Here is a 14,487-nt window from a genome sequence, read left to right on the forward strand (position 1 = left end):
TAGATTACGAAATTCACAAAATTGCTTCCGGGTACCACATATGGCATACTAACACACAGAGGTACTCAGGCATGGTATCCAACTATGCGAAATACATACTTAGATACTGGTCCCAGGATATTCACTATCATACATATGGCCCAAGGATGGGGAATTTGGCAGTTGAAAGCATCTGCATTACGGATTTACCATCTCAGTCTTGAGCCCATTCCAATCTCCTTCACCAGTGATAGAATTTCTAGGTCAATTAAAATTTTAAAAATCTGCAGATGCTGAAAATCTGAAATAAGAACAGAAAATGCTGGAAACACTCAGCAGGTTAGGCTGCATTGTTTTGACCTGAAACATTAACTCTGTTCCCTTTTCCACCTGCCTGATCTGCTCAGTGTTTCCAGTCAATATTACGTCATTGAGACTTATGGATATCATTTTACTTATAAACTTTGCTTGGAATGACAAGAGGAAGTTATTTTATAAATAAATAAATAGATAGATAGATAGATAGATAGATAGATAGATAGATAGATAGATAGATAGATAGATAGATAGATAAATAAATAAAAAAGAGTTGAGATTTTATGCAATACCAATGCAATTCATTGGAGCATAACATTAAAAGAGAACAGTGAGTGGGGGAAGATTTGGAAATTTGGGAAATGTGAGTATTGACTCTAGTCTGCCACTAGAGGACAGCAAATAATGCTTCCAGCTTGGTGAGCAACACTTGAGTAACCATGTGATCATTTGGTTCTCTGAAACCACTCTGGTCATAACTGATTGAAACCCCTTGCAGCACTTCCTTACTAGGTTTGGACCGAGAGACAAAGAACATATGCACGTAGTAGGAGGGTAAACCAAAGAGGAAAAGAAAGGTAAGTAAAATAAAGACGCACTATGGGTTTTGATAGTGTGTTTCTACTGAGAGAACTAGTGGGTTTTTTTGCAATATTGCCATTCAGAAGAGTTTGTGTACTGTGAACACAGACCAAAGAGAACTAGGCTGCTGAACATTTACTCTTGGTCTTTTGCTATTGGTTAAAACTAATGCTGTATATAATGCATATTTTTTATTTACGGATGGCATTTTTGTCTTAATTTTCAGATAGTGAACATGATAATTTTTATTATTTATGCACTGTGTTAAATTCTCCAGCGGCAACAGAGTACAGCACATTGAAGGCTCAATCCACTGAGTAATTACGTGAGTAAATACTGGAGCTTGATAATGACCAGCTGATTGTTACAGACCAGGTCAAGGTGTAAACAGCTTTCATTTATATGGGAAATAATCTGGCGAGTGAAGCCATGAGTATAACAATCACAAATCCTTAACACATTCTTGGACAAACCACGAGCTTACACTACCCCTCAAGTTTTTGGGGCAGTTAAGAATTTGTAAACAATCTTTACTGCATCTTCAACATTGAAAAATGTCCGAAGGTGCCTTGCAGAATCGCAAGAAAGTAAGACTGAGCCAGAGGGAAAGATTAAGAATAATGAACATGATATTGGTCAATGGTGAGGGGAAATGTAAGGTAAATGGTTATTGAAATTGGGACAGCTGAAGGCACAGAATGAGAGAAAGAGTAAGTAAAAGGCCATAGAAGTAGTTTTTGTTGGGCACGAGAGGGTTACAGCAGTAGGGAGAAGTGAAATTGTGGACAGATTTAACATAGGGAGAAGGGTTTTAAGAAGATGTGAATGGTCTGAGTTGGTGGTAGCCAGCAAGCTAGATCATGTAGTATAGGGAAATGAAGATGGAGGAGAGGAAGCTCAATGGGAGCAAATGAGTCTGGAGATGGCAGACATGTGGATGGGAGTTTTGATGCTGCATGTGATGAGGCAGGGAATATTTTAAAGATGGAACTTGTTGTTCCCCATGTTGGAGAGAATGTGAATTCTGAAATCCAGCTTGATAATAAGAAGCAGAGAATATGAGCAGTCTGGTTTAGCCTTGGGCACAATGTGGTGGCTTTAGTGGTTGCAAGGTGGTTGGAGCTTAAAGCCAGCTATCATAAGCATAAGATGTCATTCAGGGACCAGTTGTATGTGTTACCAATGAAAATGTAATCAGCAGGAACATAAGAACATAATAATCTCCAACTAACAAACCATCCTGATTTAGATATTTATCTGTCCCTTCAGAGATAGACAAGAGTTCAGGAATGCAGTGAAGGCAACTGAATTGATGCTTGCTGTCATGGTGAGAAAGAAATCCAAGAGTTCCTTTCACTTCTTAGAACAGGAGGCAATAGGAAGATGAGTTTAACTACTTGGTCATTAGCAGAGAAGAGGATCTACGGTGAACTTTGGTCTCCAGTATGATCTAATAGTGGGAGATTATGCCAGATGTAATTAAGTCACAAGGGATTAAGCCAGATCTGAGTGTTTATCTCCTGAGGGGGCATAAAATAGACCCATTCTGAAGAATGACTGGGATAGGACACAGTGCAGGATTTGGTGGAGACAATGACGTCAAAGTAGATGTGAAGACATACTTGAGCAAATCAGCTTCAGTGGTATCAGAGGGTCATAAATTAGACATTTGGGACAGGGATGGCTGTTGCAAGTAAAATCAGAAAATGCCAAAAGTTCTCAGTTGGTCAAGAGAGAGAGAAGCAGGTTTCATGTTTCAGGTCAATCACCTTTCATCAGAACTATTTAAAGTTAGAAAACAAGCAGAGAAAGGGGAGGGGTGGAGATCAAAGGGTTTAATAGGATAGAGTCCATGAGAATCTGAATGGTGCAAGTGGTGGTGGTGCTGACTGAGTGAGGATGTGAAAGCTTGTCAATCATAGCTGATCTTTTTGGAGGAGATGAAAATAGAGGACAGAGAAGAGAGAAAACAAAACAATGCTGGAACTGTGAGAGGCAGAAGACTACACTTACTGAAAATCTGAAATAGACAAGGAGATACTACATTTTCTGTTTTTTTTTCAGACTTATAGCATCTGCAGCATTTTTTTTTCTTCCCAGCGCTGGTGCAAGTAATCAGTGGGAGAGTTTTTCTTTAACTTCCAACGGAAGTAGCTGAATAAAGAGGTTGTTCAAGGATAGGGAGATTTTGGTGAAAATTATATGGGAACAGGCCTTGTCAGTGATGAAGACAGTGGGAGTGGGGAGTCTACACAAGGTAGATAAGTTGGGGGGGGGCTGTATTTTGGAGTGAGATGTTTACATGTAAAGGGAAAAGAAAGTGGTGAACTATGAATGAAGGAGCCCAAAGAATCCAAAGCTAAGATTCAATTAATGAAACTAATGGATTTTTGTGAAATCCCATCTGGTTCTCTTGATGTCCTTTGGGGAAGGAATTCTGTTCAGTCTAACCCAGTGTGACTCCGGACCCACAGCAGTGTGTTTGACTCTTAATTGCCCTCACTTCACAAGCCATTCCATTCAGAGCTGACCTGGGATGAGTAATAATAGCTGACCTAGCTAATGGCAAACGTTTACAACAAATTCCAGTGAACTCATCAATCTCTGGATCCTCTGGAACCCAGAATCAGAGAGTAAACCAGTGGCCACAAGGTTAATCTGCAGTAGCTGCAGATGCTAATAGTGTGGACTAACTGAGGAACATAGTGCAATGAGAGTGAAACCCAGAAGCATATTTAAAGCTGGGTAAAGAAGGGAGAGATCAATTCAGAGGATTAGTACAGATAAGAAGATGTTTCAAGTGACAGTAGGTGATGAGGAATACATGAGATTGGAAGCAGCAACTTGAGCACATGGACCTGATCCAACTCAGTGCACTGAAGAGTGACAGAAAATCTGTGAGCAGAGTGGAGCAAAGAGTATACACTGGCTCATTTCAGTTATTTTTGGTAAACCTTATCCATTTATCTAAAAAAATCTTTCATTCAAAGAAATGTCAATGTTATCTAATACACTCTCACACTGTAATACATGTTAATTTTTAAAATCCTTTTCCTCAATGACTTCTTCCCACGATCAACCTTTCATTTCCAGCTGGGCTGGCCAACGCATGAACAGCTGCCGTTCCCTGGCTTGTTAGGCGGTGTGCTTTAGATGAACAGAGTGCAACCTGCCAACTCTAGGATAAATTGCTGTGACATACAGTGTTTGGTTGAACAGCAGGAATCAGCAGGTGAAATGATGGTTAACCTTGCAATTTTGAATTCACAGGTTAAAACCAGGTTAATAATTAAATATTACCATCTGGGTAATGTGCAGATTCCTGCTGGAAACACTCAAGGATGAAAAGTGATGCATAAAGATTCCAGCAATAGTAATCCAAGGTCACTGTTGCTGGAACAAGATCACAGACCCATTAAATAATAAATTTATTTGATATCTATTTTTGTTTCCCACTGCTCACAAAGCAAAAATAAATAAGTGGATGATATATTTTAAAAAATAGCATGAGAACTGCCAAGCACAAAGCCAACTGAAGATTCATTACATTTCCATGGACTTTACATTGGAACACAATGTGCAAAAAGCAGAGTGATTTCACTGCTTCTATATTGTGCTCAAATTGTATCAATCCTACTTGCTTTGAGATATTGAATGTATGCATCTAAATACTGGAGCTATTAAATCATGTAGTGCTTAAAATGGATTTAATTTTCCAACTAACTACTCCCTACTATCAAATATTAGCCTACTTTTCATTTGCATATTTAATTCAATTTTATGTTAGATTCTTATGTTTTATTTTTATTTGCTAATCAAAAACTGCAATATGCACATTTAGATTCTCAATTAGCTACACGTGATTAACAGCTGATATACTGGCCAACACTATCATAGTAATCCAGTGATTTACCTGAAGCATGTTAAGGATATCTAGAGCAGCAATCTTCTAAAGTATTCATGTAAAGTTCAATATTGGTTGTGATCAGTGCAAAGAAAATAGCTGACCATTGTGACAAAGAAAGTGCTTCTCATGCAATGTCATGATGTTCAGGAACACTTCTCTTTCATCTACCTTTTGAACATGGAATGGGAAGTGTTTACTAATGTGCCTTCCCTATTGGTTCACTGTATCCTTTTCCAGTTCAGGATAGAGGCTAAACAGACTCCAATTGACATTGGGATCACTTTGCACTCCATGGGGACAAAGTTCAGCAGCAAAGTTTTCAAGCGCTGAACATGACTCACTCAATGTCCCCATCTACATACTATTACAACATTTTGCAACTCCTCATCGGGTACCAATGACTTCAATGAACACAGCCTGCAAATGATGGAGATGAAGTAAAAATTTAGCCCTTTGAGGTCAGTAAGGGTTACTTAGGGTCTTAGAAATATAATTCAGTGAATCATGGAATGATACAGTTCAGAAACCCATTTGATCATCTTTCTGCTGACCTGATCTTTAGCCCAATTCTCCTGCTTTATCCCCATAGTTCTGCAATTCTTTATTCTTCAGGTACATAACTAATTTTCCTTTGAAATTTAATATTGACTCTACTATCTTAAAACAATGAGCTCAAGAAGTAGAAGCAGAAGCAGGCAAGATAATGTCACAAGCCTGATCCACCATTCAATAAAAATCTAGCTGATCTTTGCTTCCAGACCATTTCGTCTCTCAAGATCAATATTTTCTGATTTCCTTGGTGTCCAAGCATTTATTGAACTCAGCTTTGAATTAATCAATAACTGAACTCATTGAGGTTGAGAATTCCAAAGACTAATAACTCTCCATGTAAAGAAGTTGCACCTCATCAGAGTTCCAAATGGTGACCTCCTTATTTTCAATCTATATTCCCTGTTTCTAGACTCTTCCACCAACAGCCTCCTCTCAGTATCACTTAGACAACCCTTCACAGAATCCTTTATGTCAGGTCTTTCTTTACAAACTCTTATCAGTTATAGATCAATCACATTCAATTAGCCTTCACGGGACATCTTCCCTCATCATCGCAATCAATCTAATAAATGTTCACTGCACTGACTCCAAGGCATCCACATCCTTCTTTAGGTACCGTGACCAAAACTGGACACACCCATCTAAATGAAGTCTCACCAAGCCCCGCACAAGTTTAGCAATACCTTTTTTTTAGTTTTGTTTCTTAATTTGCCTTTCTAAATGCATTCTGTACCTGTATGTTAACTTTTTGTGTCTCATGAGCCAGTGACCAGAATCCTCCTGAAAATCGACATTTAATAGTTCCTCACCATTGAAAAAAACTTTCTTTCCCCATTTTTATTACCAAAGTTTATAACCTAACAATTGCCCGCATTATACTTCACCTGGTTCCTTCTTTCCCCTTCACTTAACTTGTCTGAAACCATTTGTAGACTGATTACCTGGTATTGGTTTATTACTGTCACATATACTGAAATACACTTTTGTTTTGCATACCATCCAGACAGATCATGCCATACATAATTACATTGAGGTAGTAAAAAGAAAACAGGCTTTGTATTATCACCAAACTTGGATACATTGCACTCACATCTTTCATCTGAGTCTTTAATATCAATCATGAAAAACTGAAAGCTCAGTACTGATTGCTCTCACACCCCATAAGTAACAGTGCCAACCTGGAAATTACCACCCACTCAGCCTACTGTCAATCATTAGCAAAGCAATGGAAGTGTCATTGTCAACTTATCAAACTGGACTGACTCACCATTCACCAGCTCACTGATGACCTGTCTGGCTTTTTCCAGATCCATTCAGCTCTAGCTTTGAACCCAAAAAAACTTCTGAATTTAAGTGGTGAGATGACAGTTGACAGCCTTTGATGTCAAGGTAGCATTTGACTAGGTCCAGTTTCAAGGAGCCCTGGCACAATTTAAGTCAATTGGTATCCAGGGAAAAGGCCCCATTGTTGGAGTGATACCTTGTACAAAGGAAAATGGTTGTAGTTATTAGAGACCAATCTTCTCAGGTCCAGGACATTGACATGAGGAACTGCTGAAGTAGTGTCCTTGGCCCAACCGTGAACTTCCATCCATTATAAGATCAGAAGGAGTTTGTTCACTGGTGATTGTGCAAAGTTCAATTCCATTCATACTTCTTTGGAAAATGAAGTAGTTCACACCTGCAGGAGGCAAGACTTAAACAACATTAGGCATGGGCTGTTAAGTAACAACATTCATATCACATCTGTACTAAACTTTCATCATTTCCAACAAGAAAGTGTCAAACCATCTGCCTTTCATATTCATAGAGTTATAGAGTTATACAGCATGGAAACAGGCCCTTGTGCCCAATTCATCCATGCTGACCAAGGTGTCTTCCTGAGCTAGTCCCATTTGCCTGCATTCAACAGCAAATCCAGTGTCAGTTACCCTGGCATCAACATCCTTAGGGTTACAGTCGACCAGAAACGCAGCTGATCCAGCCATATAAGCCCTGTGGCTACAAAAGCAAATCAGAAACTGGGAATTCTGCGGCAAGTCACTCACCTGACACCCTTTCCATCACCTACAACGCATATCAGGAGCATGATGCAATACTTTCCACTTGCCTGGATGAGTGTAGCTAGGGAGGTTACTATGGATTGGTCTTCAAGTTTCACATCATTCTGATTTGGAAATACACTGCTGATCCCTCACCATGGGATAGGCAATAAATGCAGATCTTGCTGGTGGTGCCCATGTCCCAAAAACTGAGTAAATAAGAAAAATTCCAACTGTCTGTTTTTTGTGCACCACTTCTCCAGGAAACACATTTCAGAATCAGGTTTATTATCACTGACATATGTCGTGAAATTTGTCGTTTTGCAGTGGTAGTACAGTGCAAGACTTAAAAATTACTATGTTACAAAATTAAAAAAATAGTGCAAAAGAGGAATAATGAGGTAGTGTTCATGGACAGTTAAGGAATCTGATGGAGGAGGGGAAGAAGCTGTTCCTGAAACGTTGAGTGTGGGTCTTCAGGCTCCTGTACCTCATCCCCAATGGTAGTAACGTGAAGAGGGCATGTCCCAGGTGGTGAGAGTCCTAATGATAGATGCCGCCTTCTTGAGGCACCACTTCTTGAAGATGTCCTCAATGGTGGCGAGGGTTGTGTCTGTGATAGAGCTGGCTGAGTCTACAACCGTCTGCTGCCTCTTTTGATCTTGGACATTGGAGCCTCCATACCAGGCGGTGATGCAATCAGTCAGAATGCTCTCCACTGTACATCTGTAGAAATTTGCGAGAATCTTGGATGACATAGAGTGTTAGGTTGTTGTTGCGACACCACTCAACCAGCCGATCTATCTCACTCCTGTACGCCTCCTCATTGCCATCTATGATTCTGCCAACAACAGTGGTGAATTTATAGATAGCATTTGAGCTGTGCCTAGCCAAACAGTCATGAGTGTAGAGAGAGTAGAGCAGTGGGCTTAGTATGTATTCTTGAGGTGCACCTGTGTTGATTGTCAGCGAGGAGGAGATGTTACTATCAAACCGCACTGACTGTGGTCTCCCAATAAGGAAGTCGAGGATCCAGTTGTAGAGGGAGGTATTGAGGCCCAGGTTTTGAAGCTTGTTGATTAGTACTGAGGGGATGATAAGGGGATTATAAAAGCATACAGTTCATGTCTTTTCTTTGCATTACCTCTTTTTTTTGTCATAAATTTGTGTTTACCTTATCTACTGACACTTTTAACATACTAAGCAAAGAAGAACAGTTTCCAAGATTGAAACGCTTCATGGTTTTGAAGTCCTCTTTCGAATCCACCCTTAACCTTTTCAGTTTGGCCTTTTTACTTTAGTCACAGGTGAAGTTCTGGAAGACTGGAGGGTGGTTAATGTTGTATCATTATTTAAGAAGGGCAGCAAAGACAGGCCAGTGAGCTGACATCAGTGGTGGGTAAGTTGCTGTGGGACATGATCCTTCAGCATTTGGATAGACAGGGACTGATTAGGTATAGTCAGCACACTTTGTGTGTGGGAAATTGTGTCTCACAACTCTTTTAGAGCTTTTTAAAGAGGCAACAAGGGTGGTGGATTTGTCTTTATGGATTTTAGCAAGTTCTTTGACAAGGTCCCGCATGGAAGGCTAGTCTGGATGGTTAGATCGCGTGGAATCCAGGGAGTGCTAATGACATGCGTACATAATTGGCTTGATGGTAGGAAGCAGAGGGTGATGAGAGAAGGTGGTTTTTCAGACTGGAGGCCTGTGACTAGTGGTGTGCTACAGGAATTGGTGCTGGGCCCATTGTTGTTCATCATTTATATAAATGATTTGGATGGGAATGTACAAGGCATGGCTAGTAAGTTTGCAGATGACACCAAAGTGGTTTCATAGACAGTGAAATTATAAGGGGATCTTGATCAGCTAGGTAAATGGGCCAAGGAATGGCAAATGGCATTCAATTCAGATAAGTGTAAGGTGTTGCATTTTGGGAAGTCAAACCAGGGTAGGACTTTCACAGTGAATGGTAGGGCAGTGGAGAGTTGTAGAGCAGTCAATATAGACTTCAGTAAGGCATTTGACAAGGTCCCACATAATAGGTTAATCAAGAAAGTTCGGATGCATGAGGTCAGTGGAGAATTGGCTGTGTGGATCCAGAACTGGCTTGCCCATAGAAGACAGAGGGTGGTGGTTGAAGGGACTTATTCGGGCTGGAGGCCTGTGAGTAGTGGTGTTCTGCAGGGATCTGTACTGGGACCTCTGCTGTTTGTGATGTATATAAATGACCTGGATGAGTATGTTGATGGGTGGATTAGTAAGTTTGCAGACGATACCAAGATGGGTGTAGTTATGAATAGTGTAGAAGACTGGCGACGGATACAGCGTGATACAGATCAGTTGCAGATGTGAGCAGAGAAATGGCAGATGGAGTTTAACCCAGATAAATGTGAGGTGTTGCACCTAGGTGGGACTAATGTCAAGAGGCTTTACAGAGCAGAGAAACTTTGGGGTGCAAGTCCATGGCTCATTGAAAGTGGCTACAGAGGTAGATAGGGTGGTTAAGAAGGCTTATGGAATGCTTGCTTTCATTAATTGAGGTATTGAATATAGGAGACGAGAAGTTATAATGCATCTCTATAGAACTCTAGTTAGGCCGCATTTAGAGTATTGTGTGCAATTCTGATCATCTCACTTTAGGAAGGATGTTGAGGCTTTAGAGAGGGTGCAGAGGAGGTTTACTAGGATGCTGCCTGGATTAGAGGGCATGAGCTATCAGGAGAGGCTGAACAGACTTGGGCTGTTTTCTCTAGAGTGGTGGAGGCTGAGAGGTGATCTGTTGGAAGTGTATAAAATTATGAGGGGCATAAATAGGGTGGTCAAGCAATATCCTTTTCCCAATATTGAGCGATCCAATATCAGAGGGCATGCATTTAAGGTGAGAAGGGGTAGGTTCAGAACAGACGTGAGGGGTATGTTTTTTTACTGAGAGAGTGGTGGATGTGTGCAATGTGTTGCCTGATAGGGTGGTGGAGGAAAATTCGTTGGGGGCTTTTAAGAGGGGCTTGGATAGGCACATGAATGCGAGCATTCTGTAGGTAGGAGGGATTAGCTATGTTGGCACAACATTGTGGGCCGAAGGGCCTGTTCTGTGCTATACTGTTCTATGTTCTAGAAGGACCTAGGAGTATAATTACATAGTTCCCTGAAAGTGGAGTCATAAGTAGACATTGTAGTGAAGAAGGTGTTTGGCCTGCTGGCCTTCATTAGAAAGGGCATTGAGCCTTGGTGTTGGGATGCTATGTTGCAGATGTACAAGATGTTGATGAGGCCGCACCTGGAGTATTGTTATAGGAAAGATGTCACTAAGCTGGAAAGAGTACAAAGAAAAATTACAAGGATGTTGCCAGAACTCAAGTTATATGGAGAGGTTGGGTAGGCTTGGACTTCATTCACTTGAGATTAGGAGACTGAGGGATGATCTTATAGAGGTGTTTAAAATCATGAGGGGCATAGATAGGGTGAATGCACGGTCCTTTTCCCAGTTAAAGGGAATCAAAAACTAGAAGGCATAGGTCTAAGGTGAGAGGGAAAAGATTTAAAAGAGACTTGAGGGGCAACCTCTCCATGCAGAGAGTGGTGGGGTAAACGGAACAAGCCACCAGAGGAAGTGGTTGAAGCAGGTAAAGGAACAATATTTAAAAGGCACTTAGACAGGTAGATGGATAGGAAAGGGTGGGAGGGATATGGGCTAAATGTGGGCAAATGCGTCTAGCTTTGATGGACATAGTGGTCAGCATGGACGAGTTGGGCCAGAGGGCCTGTTTCTGTGCTGTATTGCTCTATAACTCTTCTGACTGGAATAATCCCAACTTCTAAAGTCTCTCCTCATAATTGAAGTCTCATGTGCCTGGTGACATATTAGTGTGTGCTCTTCACAGTTTACATGGCCTTGATATCATACAGTGTGGCACCCTAAAAGGCTACAGTGCTCTAGTTGTGGCCTAATTAGTGTTATACAAATAATTTCAAACAGATGAACAGTATCTTATTGAAATGACATTTAGCTAATAACACTGCACATTAAAAACTTAAGTAATGTATGTCATTATTCAAGCTAACTAGAATATGCATATTCTTTATTATTTTTAGACTTTGTGCCAAAGTATGTTGATAATGGAGTTGGTAGGATGAGGTACTGTGACCAATAATTTTTAATATAATCAATCAGGTAAGGATGGTACTAGGTGCCTTCCTATGGATGTGGAAGAAAAATTGAAGGACAAGACAAACGAGGTCACTCTCATGCATTTATTAGCAGCCAATTCTAGAATGGCATTAGGAGGTTTATTGCCTGCCCAATTTGCTGGGGAATGGTATGTGGCTTGGGACAACCTAAAAGAAGAGGAGATATAACAAAAAAGGATAATTATAAATAGCTACTGGGGCCCTCAGAAGATTAATTACTCATCTAGCCAGCTAGCTTTAAACCTTTAGTTTTTAATCCAATCTAATATGTTTTTCAGTTTCCTAAGGCATGACCATCATTGCAAGTGTCTCCACTACGTTATATAAAACTGGAGTTCCCCAGTATATTTAAGAAAGTGTCCTTGATTTTACAGACAAATTATGGCTGGAGGTTGACTGTCAAATTCAGCAACCAGTGCTATAATTGAATGCTGCATCTCGAAATGTGGTTATTTGATATGAGTTGAAGAAAACATGCCAAAATATGTCGAGGACTTTCGTGTCAGATGAGGCTGACACCTGTCATTACTGTCATTCAAGTGTACTACTATTCTGTCATATTGTGCAGAAGCACAGGCACACAGAGCCTCAGTTTGGAAGGCTGCATCATGGTACATTTACGTACTGTTGCAGCTGCAGTCCAAACAAGTTATGTCACCCTGAGCTAATTGGGGTCACAGGCATTTTTACTGACTGGAGTCATGTTGTTTAAAGGAGTTTGCTGTATTGAACTAAGACAGACAGGGTCATGCTGACAATCATTTTCTAGTTTTAAGACCATTTGTGCTCTTAAGTTTATGAAAAGCAAACAATATGATAGGAGGCACATCGCAGAGAGGAATTTCTGTGCTTTTGTGTAAGTGAGTAAAATTCAATGCCTTTTTCAGTAGGAAAGGGAGGGGAAGTCCAGCTGACAGAAAGCAGGCCTGGGGGAGCCTAGAACCCATGGGAAGTGCAGGTAACAGCATGCTGTCCTACCAGCTGCTTCAGCGCCTATTACACTGTCAATTTGTTGCTGTGCAGCAGGTGCTCTGTCTCACATTTGATCTTTAATGCTCCACCAAGGCAAAGACCAGGAAAGAGACAAGTCTGTCCAGAACCTTGCGTTGGCAGGTGTAGAACTGAGGAAGGTAAGGCAAAAGGTGTGGTCTGTGTGCATGCACTAAATCTGAATTGTGTTTTTATAACAAAGGAAACAATAGTTTGCATTTGGTTTTGTGTAAGTTTTATTGTCTATTAGGCTTGGCTTTGTGATGACTGGCAACTAACTTGTGTTGTCTTGATCTTTGATAAATTCTGTCCAATAAATAGAATACATGGCTGTAAGTTTTTGAAGTTATCGAAAATTCAGTGAACTCTGATGTTTTCTACTCCTGTTTTATCATTAAAGGTTATAATTAACATTACTTTCACAACCTTCTACTTCTACATTTGGGATTAGAAGGGATTAGGTTCTGTTTAGCAGACATTGTTTCAGCAGAATGATGGCACTTTACATGCCCAGTGCTTCAAAGGCTTTCTTAGTAAATACAGAAAATTTTACTGAATTACACTATCAATCTTTCCTCACAGCGTAAGAACAGAAACTACCGTCAGACCTCTAGTACCATTGGCCATATGATTACCACAAGAAGGCTACCTTCAGATAAACCTGTTCATATTTCCCTGAGCCTAGATGACCTTACAGGTATGATAATGCCTTTCAGTTACTTAATGTCAAGATGAATAGACTTATATATATCATGCAATCCTTCAGTCAACATTTCTGCCTTTATAAATCTGAACAGTAATATTATAAAGAGACAACTTACAAAATATTTTACTTCAAGAAATAAAAGAGTCTTGAAAATGATGTATGTTTTATACACATGGGAAATAGAATAATAAAACAATAATTAGTGTTGAATTACTAGAATACAACCACTGTTGAAGAACTGATGATTAAAACAATTTGTATTTCTCATATTTTCTTGAGACATAGAAATGATAATAGTTTCTATATGTGCAACAAATAACAGTGATTAATTGTACATGATAATTGACTTTGGTTCAATCATCAATCCAATTTATTTTGTGATGACTACATCAACTTTTTTTTCTTTTTCCTGCTTCAGTGTGCTTCATTTATAAATAAATCCAGGAGAGCCAGTCAACCAATTCAGAATTACGTATGGCAATTTATTTTATTTGAGGTGATAGCAGATGTGAACAAAATTCTTATTCCAAATTATTTATGTTATTATTACATATCAAACAAGAACTGGAAAATAGTAAAGAGTTCCACATTGTAGTATCTCTGCCCATTATGCACTTTGCATAAACTTCCTTTCAAGTGTGACAGTGATTTTGCTTAAAAGGTTTTGGACCTTTATTTGAAACAATGGTAATGGCAGCTTATTGGCCAAATACTCCATTCCCTCTTCAAATGGGTGAAGGAAGCCAGTCTGGTTCTGAACTTGCAACAACCGTTTAATATGGAACCAGTAGATCTTTCACATCTATATAAAGAAATTGGCCTCTCAGTTCCCATGGGTACCTATATCTTTTAATTTTCATGGCAAGCTTTCACTCACGATCACTGTTGTGCAAATATATTTAAGGCTGAGGTTGACTTTTGTGAGATTTGGGGGCACGGTACAATAGCGAGAGGCTGAACATTGTGTTTCACCATGACCAGACCAGGTGTTGGAACCTTTATTATGTAACATAATAGATAAGAGAAAACTTGTACTGCAGCAATAAAGTCAAAAATAAGTAGATGTAAAGAAGAGTCATTGGAAAAATTACTAATGAGGTTTCATGTCAATGCTAGGATAAAAAGCATCAATGCCTCTCTTGTTGCACTCAAATGTCCTGGTCTGTGGTCATTTTATGTGCCTTTTAGCTGAATGCCATGATGCCTTCACTCAGTTACAGAACTT

At 39.8% G+C, this 14,487-nt stretch overlaps 1 protein-coding gene across 3 annotated transcripts in view; it reads left to right on the plus strand.

Annotated features, from left to right (window-relative positions):
- Positions 1–777: 777 nt before the first annotated feature.
- Positions 778–14,487, plus strand: part of map3k7cl (map3k7 C-terminal like) — a 69,680-nt gene continuing 55,970 nt past the window's right edge. Inside the window, exons 1-3 of one of the 3 annotated variants that reach the window (XM_052015163.1) lie at positions 793–872; positions 12,632–12,696; positions 13,139–13,253. In XM_052015163.1, coding sequence (XP_051871123.1) covers positions 13,184–13,253 — 70 coding nt within the window. In that variant the 5' untranslated portion in view covers positions 793–872; positions 12,632–12,696; positions 13,139–13,183. Of the gene's footprint in view, positions 873–12,631; positions 12,697–13,138; positions 13,254–14,487 lie in introns of all 3 variants that reach the window. The other 2 variants (XM_052015162.1, XM_052015165.1) reach the window with 2 other exon arrangements.

This window comes from Pristis pectinata, chromosome 4 (assembly GCF_009764475.1).
Source record: "Pristis pectinata isolate sPriPec2 chromosome 4, sPriPec2.1.pri, whole genome shotgun sequence".
Classification (NCBI taxonomy): domain Eukaryota; kingdom Metazoa; phylum Chordata; class Chondrichthyes; order Rhinopristiformes; family Pristidae; genus Pristis; species Pristis pectinata.